This window comes from Typopeltis vanoorti, chromosome 2, assembly GCF_054136105.1.
Source record: "Typopeltis vanoorti isolate ZY-2024b chromosome 2, IOZ_Tvanoo_1.0, whole genome shotgun sequence".
Lineage (NCBI taxonomy): Eukaryota > Metazoa > Arthropoda > Arachnida > Uropygi > Thelyphonidae > Typopeltis > Typopeltis vanoorti.
The window spans coordinates 140,072,655-140,089,427 of record NC_143550.1 but is presented as its reverse complement, the minus strand read 5'-3'; the positions used below and the strand labels follow the sequence as shown (position 1 = coordinate 140,089,427).

The 16,773-nt window shown below is 34.8% G+C and overlaps 1 protein-coding gene across 2 annotated transcripts in view; it reads left to right on the top strand.

Moving 5' to 3' along the window:
- The window catches only part of LOC150109471 (disco-interacting protein 2-like), a 456,967-nt gene that overhangs the window by 224,907 nt on the left and 215,287 nt on the right, over nt 1-16,773 (top strand). For both annotated transcript variants that reach the window (XM_090408476.1, XM_090408468.1), the window contains exons 4-6: nt 2,521-2,649; nt 6,781-7,050; nt 11,954-12,100. In XM_090408476.1, the coding sequence (XP_090264602.1) occupies nt 2,521-2,649; nt 6,781-7,050; nt 11,954-12,100 (546 nt within the window). The remainder of the gene's footprint in view (nt 1-2,520; nt 2,650-6,780; nt 7,051-11,953; nt 12,101-16,773) is intronic.

The window sequence follows — 16,773 nt, the reverse complement described above, 5'->3', positions numbered from 1 at the left end:
ATCAAGAAAGTGGCAAAATATTCTGGAGGTTGTTGAAGAAGCTTAGGAATGGAAGAAAGAGTGCTATAAAAGGAGTTAGAGATGATAAAGGTGACATGAAAACGGGAGAAAAAGATATCCTTGAAGTATGGAGTAATTACTTTGAAAAACTGCTAAATGAAACAAGCAGTGATGACAGCACAGTGGTAAAAAACACTGGCCAGGCATGCAGTCAGGAATACATATCCATACTTGAAGTAGAAAAAGCCATCAAAGGCTTGAAATGTGTGAAAGGCAGCAGGAGTAGATGACATTCGAACAGAAATGCTGAAGTATGGTGGTATAAAAGTCTTACAGTGGCTGCACTACATAGTTCAGAATGCCTGGACAGAGGGACGAATTCCTGATGATGAGTAGAGCTCTGATAGGACCCATATATAAAAACGGAAATAAAACTGAATGTGAGAATTACAGAGGTATTTCCCTACTGAGTGTTCCGGGCAAGATTTATTCTAGTATACTTGAGATACGGTTGAGAAGAATTGTGGAAGAAAAGCTTGGTGAAGAACAAGCTGAATCTTCACTTTATGACAAACAGTTGAGAAAGCAGGTGAATATAACAAAGATCTGTATTTAAGTTTTGTCGATCTGGAAAAGGCATATGACAAGATGCCAAGAGAGAAGCTATTCAATATGCTACAGTTATATGGTGTCAATGGGACATTATATCAAGCAATACTTAGTCTTTATTTGAGTTGTAAGTCAGCAGTTAGAATTGAAGGAAGTACAGGAAGATAGTTTAATGTTAAATCTGATGTGAGACAAGGATGTACATTATCCTCTCTGTTATTCATTATCTATATGAATTACATTATGAAGGAAAGTGGTTACTTAAATATAAAGAGCCAATAGGCTTCATTTTGGCGATATAAACTTCATTTAAATTAAGGGGATATTAAATCCCACAATGTTTTAAAACTGAATAAGAAACTCAAAGATTGGAAACAGAGAGTTTCATGCCGAATATAGTAAACTATAAAAATATTAGCGATTATTAGCGTGAGCTAATGCAAGTAGTCCTAGTACGTAGTACAATACTGGGCAACTCGCAGCAAAGGTGGTAAAGTTCTGATCGCTATTCTTGGTATTTTCCATAATGTATAAACACATTTCCTAGGAAATGTATGCTGTTATTACATTGCGGGAAGTCACTACTCAGACCGGTTTCATCCTTTTGTGAGGCTTTCATCAGTGAGTAGCTAGACCAAATTAATACCAAAGGGTATATCGAAAAGAACTTATATACTCTGCTATACGAGTTGTCAAACAGGTGCACCCATTAAGTTGCTTAAGTATAAAGAGCCAATAGCTTCATTTTGGCGATATAAACATTATTTAAATTAAATCTCCTTAATTTAAATAAAGGAAAGTGGTATTAAACATGATATCAAAATTGGAATGTTAATGTCAGTTTTTTGCTTTATGCGGACGATGATGTACTTCTAAATAAATCCGCTACAAAGTCTGCAAGATTCACTGACTAAATTGAATAATTGTTGTAATAGATATGGTATGAAGGTCAGCAATAAAAAGACAAAGACAATGAAAATAGGCAGAACCATTGAAAATGTCAACTGTGTTTTGAATGCAGAACTGGTGGAACAAGTAAAACATTTCAGCTATTTACGATTTTTAGTGAAGATGGTAAATTAAATAGGGAAATAGACAACATAATCAGCAAACATAATCAGCAACAACATAATGGTGGGAAGTCAATTGAATAAATTCATATGGAATAAGAGAGAAATTAGTCGGAACACTAAATTAGCTGTATACAAGACAGTGTTCAAACCAGTTTTAACTTATGGATCTGAGAGCTGGGTCAGAAGTAAAACGCTTGACCAAAGACTAGAGACTGCAGAAATGAGAGTCCTGAGAAAAATTAGAGCTGTGAACAGATGGCATCAATGGTAATATCATATTAAAAAATCGTATTAGGAAAGAACTTGACATTGTCAGCATCCAGGAATGCGTTAGCAGAGCTAATCTCAGATGGTATTTTCAATTAAACACAGAATGGGCGAGGAAAGATTAGCAAAACAAGTGTTCTCTGCCAGGAAAACGATACAGAGGAAGACCAAGATATGGGTGGATTGATATGGTATAAAGTGCCTCAGACGATAAAAATATAAGATCTGATAATGTTGGAGTCTTGACAAGTGACAAACTGATTTGGAGGAAAATTGTAGATAGGAAGTTAGTAATGATGTAAATTTTTCGTGTAGTACTATCATATCCTGTACACACCCCTTGAGGGTACATGGCAGGAATTTGATGATGATGATGAGATTAGTTGAGAGTAAATAATTATAGTTATTTATTATTGAATTTTTTAACTGCTCTTTACCTCATTTTTTTTTTCTTTCTTTCTTAACTGTATAATTATATGACAAATAACGAAATGCTAATTTTTATAACCATAATTGACTGCTCATTTACCTAATAAAATAAAGTCAAGATGTTTCTTTTCTTTTATTAAAGAAGTTCGTCAAGAAGCAGTCCAGCAAGCCTTGGCAGCCATGCAGAACCGACCAAAGCCTTCCCTCCCAATGCCCTCCAAACGTATTTCTGTGATGGCCACTTCCCCATCAAGGGAGCGGCACCCTTCTGGTAAGTGTATCAAGATCAACAAGTTTTTCTGTAGTGTATTTTAAATGCTTTAATAAAATTTTAAAAAATGAAATTGGGATAATAAGTTCAGATATCATTTCTTAACTAATTGATTTAATTTTTTATGTAGTAGCACATATTTCCAATAGCTGCTTTTAATTATTGAAGAATAATGTGTTGGCTGTACATGACAGTTTATTTAATGGCGTTAATTCACAACACAGAATATAGGAAAATAATTATTATTTATTTCAATTACTCTATTAAACTATATGCATTTCAATCATATTTTCACAACTTCTTCATATTAACTAATCTCATAATTTGCTGAAATATAAGTTGTGCTTCCTCTTATTTCAAGCAAACAGAATCATTGTTATATAACTAGTTGGTATCACGGCATCATGCTGTTAGCATTTTTACGTTGGTATCTGCATTCTTGTCTCTTTTGCCATTTGTAAATTATTCTTTTTCTTTCAAGTGTTTAAAAATTAAAAAAAAAAAAAAACTGAAATATAGATCAAACTGCACACAGATTTGCATCTCAAAATATCATCAGATTTGTACATATCAAAATATATTTCACACACACACACACACACACACACACACACACACACACACACACACACACACACACACACACACACACACACACACACACACAATCTCAAAATATCACAAATTAATTTAGTCTATTAACTTGAGTGGAAAGGCTTATGTGTTGGCTGTACATGACAGTTTATTTAATGGTGTTAATTCACAACACAGAATATAGGAAAATAATTATTATTTATTTCACTTATTTGCTAATATTTTGCTGGTATTATATCCAGCTTCTTCAGAGCACAAATATTGTTTGTCACAATACACGAAACTGCAACAATTTGGTATAACAGTGGGACTAGTCTAAAAAATCGTAACAGACAAATATTAGCAAATAAGTGAAATAAATAATAAATATTTTCTTATATTCTGTGCTGTGAATTTCTATTAACCATTTAACTCATTAAGATCCGTGTGTTGAGGCTTAAGTGCTATGAGGACATCATGTTGGAGGCTTAATGGATTGTATACAACATTCAGAAAAGATTAAAACAGAATTTAATATTGCCTATATTTCGTCTCAGTCACTAAGAAATCTTCAGGGATTACAAAAAAAAACTAATGTAACATATACACAAATACCACACAGTACTAAGCCAACCACGTGGATGACTCTAAAGTCCTATCTAGGTGAAGTGCTCTCTATGGGCAGTTGTAGGTGGCCTGGAATGTAAGGTGGGATCTCTGATGATTAGTGTTTCCCACATCTCAGGAAGCTTAATGCAACCATATTTATTTAGATTTGGTCGATTTCTGAGAGCTGATGCAGATTCAAAAAATAATCTCTCTTTTTTGAATTTACTGGTGGAGCATGGTAGTTTTTAACAAGAGATCCTGTGGGTTGTATCCAAGACATGGTCAGCCAGGCCTGACTGACCATAGTCGTGGTTGCAGATGCATGACTTGTGTTCCTCTAGGCAGATGGTTGCTGATCTGCCTGTTTGTCCAAAGTATACACCAGCTCACAGGAACAGGGTACTTTATAAACTCCAGGCACTGAGAGAGGAGGGGAGCTGATCTTTTTTATGGATACATTCACAAACTCTCCCACCATCACCCCCACTGAACAATATGGCATTATTAAAACTCTAACCAAGAGAACCCACAATCTCTGTTCCAATGGAACCGCCCTTGCAACTGAGCTCGACCACATACACAACACCTTCCTCCAATGGCTACAGCGATCATAGTATTAAAAAAAAAATCAGTTCCTTCCCCAGCCATCTTTTCAGAAAGAGTTTACAAATGCCATCACCATGCCCTACATCCATGGCACATTAGAAAAAATAGCCAAGATTTTAAATAAGTACAACCTACTTACAGCATTTAAACCTCACCTCAAACTTGCTATCCATATCCGTTCTACAAAAGATCAGCTCTCTCCTCTCTCAGTGCCTAGAGTTTATAAAGTACCCTGTTCCTGTAAGCTGGCGTATACTTTGGACAGACAGGCAGATCAGCAACCATCCGCCTAGAGGAACACAAGTCATGCATCTGCAACCACGACTATGGTCAGTCAGGCCTGGCTGACCATGTCTTGGATACAACCCACAGGATCTCTTGTTAAAAAAACTACCATTCTCTCAAAAAAGAGAGACTATTTTTAGAATCAGCAACAGCTCTCAGAAATCAACCAAATCTAAATAAATACAGTTGCATTAAGCTTCCTAAGATTTGGGAAACACTAATCCTCAGAGATCCCACCATACATTCCGGGCCACCTACAACTGCCCATAGAGGGTGCTCCACCTAGATAGGATTTTAGAGTCACCCACGTGGTTGGCTTAGTATTGTCTGGTATTTGTGTGTATATGTTACATTAGTTTTTTTTTGTAATCCCTGAAGATGTCTCAGTGACTGAGATGAAATATAGGAAGTATTAAATTCTGTTTTAATCCTTTCTGAGTGTTGTATACAATCCATTAAGCTTTCAACATGAACTTGTTAAGAGATTGAGCCTTCAGAGATCTTTATAATCAATAAATATCAATAAATTAAAAAAAAAAAAAAATCCACAACATAAAATCATTGAAATCAGTTAATGCAAGCACCAGTATATATTTTTGGTTACAACATGAAAACCTCTTTTCATATACGTCCATTTTTAAGTTTATAATCTATACAGTTTTTATCTTTTATGGACAAAATTTAAAAATTTTGGTGTCTCTTTAACTTCTTTCTCTTGTTTTATGTGACACTTTCTTTCTCTCAGATTCACACAGGAAGAAGACTACTAGTCTTCAACAGTATATCAGTAATATATATCAATTTAGTTTCTTCCTTGCATTCCTGAATCATGGAAGAATGCACATAGTACACCTGGTTTTCATTAAGAAAAACTCCAATAACATATTTTGTTTTCTATATGAAAGTCTCAGCAAACCCTGCTGAAGAAGCAATTAAAACTGTGAACAAGTTCAAATCCCTCTTTAGACTGCAGTCTTAAATAAAACAAGTTATAATTCACAATCATTACTTACTGAACTCACTTCTATATTTGCTGGAAAACAAAGTTAACAATATGTGGGGACTGGCGTTGTCCTGGTGAAAGACAACACGGGCCAGTCGGTTTAACTGTGAGCAATAGACAGTTGAATCAATCTTTCTGCCTGACGATAACACCTCGTAGTGGACAACACCTTCATAATCCCACCACACAGAGCATGATCTTCTTTGGGTGCAATCCCACTTTCAAGGTTGTTTGCAGCGGTTCGCTCTTGTGCTCCTATGATCTTTTACATACCATGTTATCTTACACGACCCATTTTTCATCTCCTGTAATCATCCACTTCAAAAATGGGTCGTTTTCTTGGCAACATCGCAGCGAATTACAGATGGGTATGCGAGCAGTCATATTAGCCTCAGTCAATTCATGCGGCATACAAATATTGAGTTTTGAAACATATCCCAGCTTGTGCAAATGGTTTTCAATGCTTGTATGGGATATGTTCAGTACTGCAGCAATCTCCTGCACTGTTTGTGATGGATTTTTGTCAACAATATCCTTCACAACACTCGAATCAACCTCGACCTGCGCGAGGCACATCACTGACGTCAAAATCTCCAGAACGTAATTTGGCAAACCACTTTTGGCATTCGCATTCTGTTAAGGCACCATCCCCATATGCGCTGCATATTTTTTTATGGGCCTCTGTAGCTTGTTTGCTTTTTTTTTGAAATAAAAAAGCAAAATATGCTGGTAATATATGTTATTTCCTTCCATTTCTAAAAATATGTTGCACACATGCAACTGAAGTTGGCCAAACGAAAATTCACTGAAAGTTATGTGAAATGTCGCCTTTCAACTTCGCAATAGCATTGCGTGGTAGTGCAACAATAGCGACAGGCAAAGTGGCGTAAACTTGTACTAATGTATAAATCAAACGAACTTATTTGCCAACCCAATATATGCAATTTCTTTCAAATGTAATACGTTATGAATAAAAGTTAAATCGCAATAGTGAAAGTAAAAATAGTTCTTATTAAAGAAAAATGTATTTTATTTTTATTGTTTTTTCTGTTAAGATTCTTCATCAGATGAAGATAGTGTCATTAATGAAGGTAGTACTCCTGAACAAGAACGTTCCTCACGCCCTCTTATCCATCATCCTGTCAGTTCAACAACACAATCTGATACGTCAAGCACATCATCAGCTCGTGAAACACCTCCACCTCGTGACCGGTATACAAGGTATAATGGTCGAACAGGAAGAGAAGATGAAAGACGAACAGATTGGAGGGATGGAAGCGATCTTGGAACACCTATTGCTGATGTCTTACAGAACCTTACACCCAGTAAGCATATGTGGTTATTAATTAATGCTATCATTTGATAGTTAAAAAAAATTAAAAAAGAAAAAAAAAATTAGGTCTAACAATAAGGTAACCAATAACCAGATTAATTATATACAGAAATTTTATGTTATCACTAACTATTGCTAATATGACTGTCATCTTCAGATCATTCTCTCTCTCTCTGTATAACTTTATATATACAGGCTGATGTCCATGTCATATCTGGAAATGTTATCGGATTTATTTTTTGAAAGTTATCATTCTGCTCTGCATTTCTTTAATATATTCAAAATCGAGATCCCGTAAATGTCTTGCAGTGTTTTGCAAATGAAAAAAGTCTAGTGAGACAAAATCTTGTTAGCATCTAATACTTGTATGCATTTTTATCAAAAATAACCCTAATTCTTCATTTTTAATATAATTCTTTTCGTGCATCTGTTCATTCTAATTTTTAACACAACTCTTATATCTATGGTTGCTAGTTATTGACCAGCTATTTTACTTATAACCAAGCTCTCAGATCAATAAGTTTATATTTGTTTGTTTGAATACTGTCTTGTATATTGCTACTTTAACATTGCCAGCCCGGTTTGGCTGAGTTGTTAGCATACCCACTTTCCAACCAATCGCAGGTTTGAATCCTGCTATGGGCATGGATATTTGTGATTGTATTACCTTGTGTACTGCTGTAACCTTTGATATGGTACAGTGTGACCTTTGCAGTCCTTGTGCCAATTAAAAAACCGTAACTCATCAGCTTGAATACAGATCCTTGCCATTTCATCACATGCTTCTCTGGGTGAAACAATATGCTTTCTTCAGTGTTTACGAAGATTTCAGATTATCCAAGGTTTGATTATTGTTTTCAAATTCCTTAATTTTTCCTCCAATAATTTTATTTATATATATATATTTAAGTTTACTGTTCACTTATGTCAACTCTGATTCTTTGTAAAAAATTCTTATATATTTTTCTTTTCAATATGATATTCAGTTTTATTCTTCTCAGAGCTGAATTGTGATCACTTCCTATTTCATATCTTCTGTATACTCTTGTGTCCTTTATAACTTATTTTAATGGTATTAACAATGCCAAATGAACTATTTTATAAAAAAGATGTTTATTAACTGGCTTATATTTTGCTGGATTTCAAACCAGCATGTTATAGTTTATGACAATGAGTAAGTGAAATAATTCAAATTATACCTGACAAAAGATCTAAAGTCCTAATTTGACACTCTTTAATGTTGTAAAAAAAAGTATTACAGCTATGTAGGAGTTGATCTATCTTAAGATAACAGGCTCCCAAATTTTTTGGCAAATTAATGCAACCATACTTGTTCAGGTTAGGAGAATTCTTCATAGCCATAGTTGACTCCAGAAATAATCTTTCTGACCTGTAATGACTTCTAAATAGCACATTCATTTTTTTTTTCTCATCTAATCGTGTGTGTGAAGGGATATCCAAAACATGGACAAGACACTTTGGATACCTTTTGTCACCTGCCTAAACTTAAATATCTGTGCTATACTTTCTTGGCCAATGGCTACAATTCCTACAAAATAGATGAAATGCTACATAACCCCATTACTCCTTCCTCTTTCAACACACAAGAACAAAACATTACTATTCTTATTCCCCGTGTCAGAGATACATCAGAAAAGATAGCCAAAGTACTAATAAAACATGGCCTTTGCACCACCACATTCAAACTATGTTATTATTATTATTAAGAGAGACCTCCAGGGAGTCAGGAACTCATCGAATACCTGTTCTTGAATTCATTCACACTACTTGCACACACAACATCCAACGGCGATCCATTCAAATCGATCACTACTCTATGAGAGAAGAATCTAGCCCTTCCCCCTTCTTGACAGCATTCATTCTTAACTTCTATGGATGCCCTCGCATCCTTTCTCCACTCTGTAAAATAAAAAATTCCATCTATTGAAATTCTGTATAACCCTTTCAGAAGTTTATAATTTCAATCATATCACTCCTCTTTTTCCTGTTTTCTAGTGTCTGCAGCATAAAATTCTCAATCTGGCTTCATAATCAGTATTCCAGAATCCTAATATCATTTTTAACACTCTCCTTTGCACTCTCTTCACTGTATCAGAATCACCATGGAAACCAGGAGACCAGACCTGTGCACAGTAGTCCAAGTGAGGTCTTATCAAGGACTTGTAAAAGAGGCTAAATGACTTTCTTATCTTTATATGTCAGGGTTTGTTTCATCATTGCAATCATTCTCTGAGGTGTTCTTGAAAATTTTTTGCTATACGACCTTTGAACTTCAACTTCCTGTCTACTAACTCTCCAAGATCTCTAGTCTGATCAGTTTCTTCTAGCATAATCCCATCAATATAATACGACATTGGATATCTAATCATGTCAAAGTGCATGACTTCACATTTACTGACATTGAACTGATGATAGCCATTTTCACATGCTCACAATTCCAGCCTATTCAAATCATTCTCCAAATACTGCATATCAGCAGCACTCCTGATTTCCCTACCAATCTATGCATCATCAACAAATAGCTGTATATTGCCTGTCAGATCCTTCCAGATGTCATTAATGTACAGATTGAATAACAATGGACCAAGGACTGATTTTTGTGGTACACCAATAGTTACCTAAATCTTGCAGACTTACATCCCTGTATACCATATTTTGATATCTGCCAGTCAGCCATCCTCTTATCCATGCTAAATATTTTATAATCCAAATCCATATTCTCCAATTTATGCAACAGTCTTCCATGCTGTATTCTGTCAAAAGGCTTAGCAAAATCCAAAAGTATCATGGTGTATCCACTTCCCTTGTCTAGCTAAATGGTAACATTATCATAGAATGTGAGCAAGTTGCTAAAACATGACCTTCCCTTAGTAAGTCCATGCTGTTCGTTACAAAGTATAGATTCTCTGTCAATCCATTTCTGAATGCAAACCCTAACCAACTTTTCCAAAATCTTCACCTTCACTCCTGAAATACTGATTGGTCAATAGTTGGATACATCAATCTTTGCACCACTCTTGTGCAATGGGATTATCATACACTCTTTTGGAATCTTCCCTGTTTTGAGACTGAAATTATATAGCCTGGTCAAGGTTCAGCTGAACACTCTTTTAGCATTTGTGTCAATATCCTATCAGTTCCTGTTGCAGGATTCTTATTCAGTTTGTGCAACAGTTGTAGTACATCCAACTCATACAAATGCAAATTAGCAACTCTCATCCACTCTCCTAAGGATAATCTCCATCCTTTAGCATGTCCTGGAGTGTATGAAGTTCCTTGTGACTGTTACTTGGCCTACTATGCACAGACAGGGAGATCTGTTAACATCTTCTTTGGAGAACATAAAAAATACACTTGCTACCATTATTATGCAAATCAGGACTGGCAGCCCATGCTTTGGAGACCCCTTTCATGCAGGATTAGATGGAAGAAAACCAATGTGCCATTTAGAAGTTGTTATAGGTCAGAAATATTATTTTTAGAGTCAACCATGGTGATAAAGAATTCTCCTAACCTGAACAAGTATGGTTGCATTAATTTGCCAAGAATTTGGGAGACTTATCTTAAGATCAACTCCTACATAGCTGTAATACTTCTTTTTTTTACAATATTATTGGGCGCTAAATTAACATAATAATAATAAATTAAGACTTTAGATCTTTAGTCCGTTACGATTTGAATTGTTTCTCTTACTCATTGTCATGCATAAACTATAACATGCCGCTTTGTGCTCTGATTTGAAATCCAGTGAAATGTAAGCCCATTAATAAACATCTTTTTATAAAATAGTTCATTTGATGTTATTAATACTGCTAAAATAAGTTATGAATAACGTTCAACATCTAAGCTTGTCTTGTGTCCTGAACTAGTTGTGAAGATATTATCATCCACAGTAACATAGTCAATGTTATTATTCCTTATCTTCTCTCTATATAAAAATTTATGCACATTTATTGTCTTATTATTACCTTTTTCTCCAAACTTTCTCAACATACATTTCTGTATATCTAGTATTCATTTCTCACTTTGCTTTTTAGATCTCCAATAAGTATCAGTTTTTCCTGTTTCTTTATATCAGCTCTCATCTCTAATGACTCACAAAAATTCCTTCACTTCCTCCTTGGTAGAATCTTTTTTTGTGTCTTAATCACAAATAAGTCTCATCTCCAGTTTCCAATTTAGATGTTTGGCCACATTACTTTACTTGATATTGTCTACCATTCAAGATTATCATGTTTAGGTTTTCTATTAAAGACTCTAGCTACTGCTTCCTTTCTCTGATTGTGATTGCCTGAATATAACTTCTTGTAGTTGTTATTTAGAAGAAGCTCATGTTTTTAGCTATTTTTATTTAAGGCTTATTTTATCCTTTTTTGGAAGGTATTATATTATTTAAAAAAAAAAAAATTGAAAACCCGTGTTTCATCTCAGACATTTTGTAATAAGTTCAGACTGGACTTCGCAGCTTTTAATTGTATAGCAGCCTCACTGTACTACAGAGGATAATCATACCTCTGTATGAAATGTCAATTATGTTGAGTCAGCTTTTGATTTGTTGATTAGATGAAATGTGAGATCTGATTACTTAATTAAATATTAGCTAATTAGTTGTTGCAGTTGAGTGTTAGATATTCTTAAAGAAAGATTAGAAATCTAAATCTGCTTGTTCATTTCAATGTAAATAAATATATTCTTTTTGGATTCCTCTTTTTTGCTGACTGACCGAACCTGACTACTCCACAAAGTAATTGCTCACAAAATTAAAAATAACTTCGTGTCATTTTCTGATGATGCTTTGTGGTTAATGTATATCTGACGCACTTCAGCTGCGAAGAAATATATATAACACCGATGCGTTTATTATATCTTCTCAGATATTAGTCCACAGCCTGACGTTACCAGTAACACTTCGACTGCTTCAAGAAGAAATGGCACAGATCACCTAAATCGTTTTAATTCAGCTCACATGTCTTCAGTTCGAGTTACTCAGCACTCTTCTACAGGCTTGGATTATCCTACAGGTTTGTAACATTTTTCACATCATTAATTATTTAGACTATAAAAATAAAGGTTTATTTAAGAATTTTTTCCCAAATCCTTTTGAATACTTGTTGCTCAGTATTTCACTGTGAATGATTAATTAACCTGTGTTAAACTGAGTTCCTTTTCATTAAAGCTGATCATGCACGACATACTTTCATATGGGCTAAATCTGTTGAAAGTTTATTTTTCACTTGGTTAGAATATAATAAATTTATTTTAATCCTTTATCCAAGTGTGAGCAAACAAAGTTTGTGCCTGAAAATGTCTTCAGGACTGAATATGGTGTTGTACTACCTTACCGGGGTAAGGTAGGTGTTATACTACCTTACTGGGGTAAGGTAGTACAACACCGGGCAACTTGTAGCAAAGGTGGACCAAGTTAACACCATTCCTATCCCAGTATCTCCTATAATGCAAAGCACATCTCCTTGCGGATATGTATAATGTTATGCATTAAGGGATTGGCCATTACCCAGACTAGTTTCGACCTTTATTGAGGTCTCTTCAGTGGGAGCCAGGCCCAGAGGTGGAGATACCAGGCAGAAGCATTAGCAAGGTCATCTTTACTTATAGGAGTTGCCAAAAGGTGTGCCACCTTTTTTTATTAAATTACTCTGGATTTAGAGAAAGATGTTGAAAGTTTATTTTTCACTTGGTTAGAATATAATAAATTTAGTTTAATCCTTTATCCAAGTGTGAGCAAACAAAGTTTGTGCCGGAAAATATCTTCAGGGCTGAATATGGTGTTATACTACCTTACTGGGGTAAGGAATGGTACACTGGGATAGGAATGTTGTTAGCTTGGTCCACCTTTGCTACAAGTTGCCTGGTGTTGTACTACCTTACCCCAGTAAGGTAGTATAACACCATATTCAGTCCTGAAGACAATTTCAATTGCAAACTTTGTTTACTCACACTTGGATAAAGGATTAAACTAAATTTATTATATTCTAACCAAGTGAAAAATAAACTTTCAACATCTTTCTCTAAATCCAGAGTAATTTAATAAAAAAAGGTGGCACACCTTTTGGCAACTCCTATAGGTAAAGATGACCTTGCTAATGCTTCTGCCTGGTATCTCCACCTCTGGGCCTGGCTCCCACTGAAGAGACCTCAATAAAGGTCGAAACTAGTCTGGGTAATGGCCAATCCCTTAATGCATAACATTATACATATCCGCAAGGAGATGTGCTTTGCATTATAGGAGATACTGGGATAGGAATGGTGTTAACTTGGTCCACCTTTGCTACAAGTTGCCCGGTGTTGTACTACCTTACCCCAGTAAGGTAGTATAACACCTACCTTACCCCGGTAAGATAGTACAACTCCATATTCAGTCCTGAAGACATTTTCAGGTGCAAACTTTGTTTGCTCACACTTGGATAAAGGATTAAACTAAATTTATTATATTCCAACCAAGTGAAAAATAAACTTTCAACATCTTTCTCTAAATCCAGAGTAATTTAATAAAAAAAAGGTGGCACACCTTTTGGCAACTCCTATAAGTAAAGATGACCTTGCTAATGCTTCTGCCTGGTATCTCCACCTCTGGGCCTGGCTCCCACTGAAGAGACCTCAATAAAGGTCGAAACTAGTCTGGGTAATGGCCAATCCCTTAATGCATAACATTATACATATCCGCAAGGAGATTTGCTTTGCATTATAGGAGATACTGGGATAGGAATGGTGTTAACTTGGTCCACCTTTGCTACAAGTTGCCCGGTGTTGTACTACCTTACTCCAGTAAGGTAGTATAACACCTGCCTTACCCCGGTAAGGTAGTACAACACCATATTCAACACCATACAACATCAACAGTCCTGAAGACATTTTCAGGTGCAAACTTTGTTTGCTCACACTTGGATAAAGGATTAAACTAAATATATTATATTATTATGGGCTAAATCTGATTTGTATGTTTTGAATAGATTCAAAAAGCATTGACATCAGGTAACTTATGCACGAACTTTTTGATATGTACATTTTATTTGGTGTCAAAATAAAAACGTGTATATGAAATACTTACCATCATTTACCTGTATACATCATTTGCATTTATTCACTTGTTATTTGAAATTTTTTTACATAGTAAGTTAATGGATCCAGTACAAGTTTGAAAGATTCCCTGACTAAATTGAGTAAGTGTTGTAATAGGTTTGGTATGAAAATCAGCAATAAAAAGACAATGATAATGAAAATAAACAGAAACATTAAAAATATCAATATCCTAAATAGTGAACCTATAGAACAAGTAAAACATTTCAGCTACTTGAGGCACAATTTTTAATGAAGATGGCAAATCAAACATGGAAATAGACAACAGAATTAGTAAAGCTGGCTTGAAAGGAAGTCGGCTAAATAAATTTATATGGAATAATAAAGAAATTAGTCAAAACACTAAATTAGCTGTATACAAGACAGTACTCAAATCAATTTTACCTTATGGATCCGAGAGCTGGGTTAGAAATAAAACACTTGATAAAAGACTAGAGACCTCTGATATGAGAGTTCTGAGAAAGATTAGTGGAGTGAACAGATGACATCAATGGCAGTATCACATCAAAAATGAAGATATTAGAAAAGAACTTGCCATTGTAGGCATTCAGGACTGTGGTAGCAGAGGTAATCTTCGGTGGTATGCCACTTAAACAGAATGGGAGAGGAGATTAGCAAAACAAGTGTTCTTTGCCAGGTTGGCAGGGAAAAGACCCAGAGGAAGACCAAGATGTAGATGGATTGACACAGTAAAAAGTGCCTTAAAAGACAGAAATATAAGATCTGATAATATTGGAGTTTTGACAGATAACAGATTAATTTGGAAAATTATTGATCAGAAGTTAGTAATGGTGTTACATCCCCCCCCTCCCCCCGAGGGTGTACATATTAGGAATTCAGTGATGATGATGATGAGTTAATGGTTGTAGTTATCTATTTTTTAACAGACAATATAGTGATAAAATTATATTTCTACTAAGGATACATCCATAAAATAGAGAATGTTATTTTCCAGATTAGCCCTGCAGTTAGTTTGTCATATTCTCATTCATGAAAAACTATTCCCCCCCCCCACCTTTCCAAAAATATAACTTAGCGAATATGACTTTGCCCTGTGAACTGTGACTTTTTAATTAATAATGTTTCAATTAAAAAAAAAAATTATAAATCTTCATTTTAATATCTGCAGTTTATTCATATCCCTTATTGATTGACCATATAATTTTTAAGTTTAAATGATTATTTCAGTGCTAATACAGTATTTCCTTACAACTCAAATACAGACTAAGTATTGCTTGATATAATGCCCCATTGATACCAAAGAACTGTAGCTATTGAATAGTTTCTCTCTTGGCACCATCTCATATGCCTTTTCCAGTTTTGTCGATCTGAAAAAGGCATATGACAAAGTGCCAAGAGAGAAGCTATTCAATACGCTACAGTTATATAGTGTCAGTGGGACATTATATCAAGCAATACTTTAGTCTGTATTAGAGTTGTAAGTCGGCAGTTAGAATTGAAGGAAATACAGGAAGATGGTTTAATGTTAAATCTGGAGTGAGACAAGGATGTACATTATCCCCTCTGTTATTCATTATCTATATGGATCACATTATGAAGGAAAATGGTATTAAACATGATATCAAAATTGGAGATGTTAATGTCAGCTCTTTGCTTTATGCAGACGATGTTATACTTCTAAATAAATCCGCTACAAGTCTGCAAGATTCCCTGACTAAATTGAATAACTGTTGTAATAGATATGGTGTGAAGGTCAGCAATAAAAAGACAAAGACAATGAAAATAGGCAGAATCGTTGAAAATATAAACTGCATTGTGAACGGAGAACCTGTGGAACAAGTAAAACATTTCAGCTACTTGCTACGATTTATAGTGAAGATGGTGTAACGTCGTTGGTTTCCTATATATATGTTGTTACTTATTGATCAACTCTATTCTATTCCTTAATTATTCCTACCTATCAAAATCTTGTCTTATTACTACTCTAATTAGATTCTTATCTGCTGTGCCTTTTCTATAACCCTTGGTGTCCTATCCTTCAAACTTTTGAAGCGTGTACAAAAGTCAAACAAAGAGAATGCTTCAAGTTAGAGCCAAATTCTCCCTGATTGAAAATCCGAGGTCAAACCCTTTTTGGAATTAAGAAAATTTATTTGTTTTGCTGTGCCATCTTAATTCCTAATCAAGAGAAAAATTCTTGTCAGACATTTGACTTACAGACTATCACGTTTTCAAACTCTAACAAATTAAATAAATCCTTACTATACTTATTTCAGACTAAATTGCAGTCGTAGCCCGTTCTTATCTTAAACTCCCACGCTTCAACTTATTCAGGTTCTAATTTTTTTAGCATGAGGTGCATTCACTTGAAATATCAGACACATATTTTGGGTAAATAAAACAGGAATGTTTATTATCACTAAGGCATGATACATGTTAATCAAACTAAATGCTAGGTCCCAAAAATGCAATACTACACAAGCAGAAAAAGTCTATTTTACAATCAGCATATTATGTTGAAAGACATTAGCAGAGACAAGCAATCTTATTCCCATTCACTTAATTCAACCTCGTAGAACATTATCTTTCTCTCCTCTTAGATGTTAAAATATGACACTCTAGATTTGGCTATTAA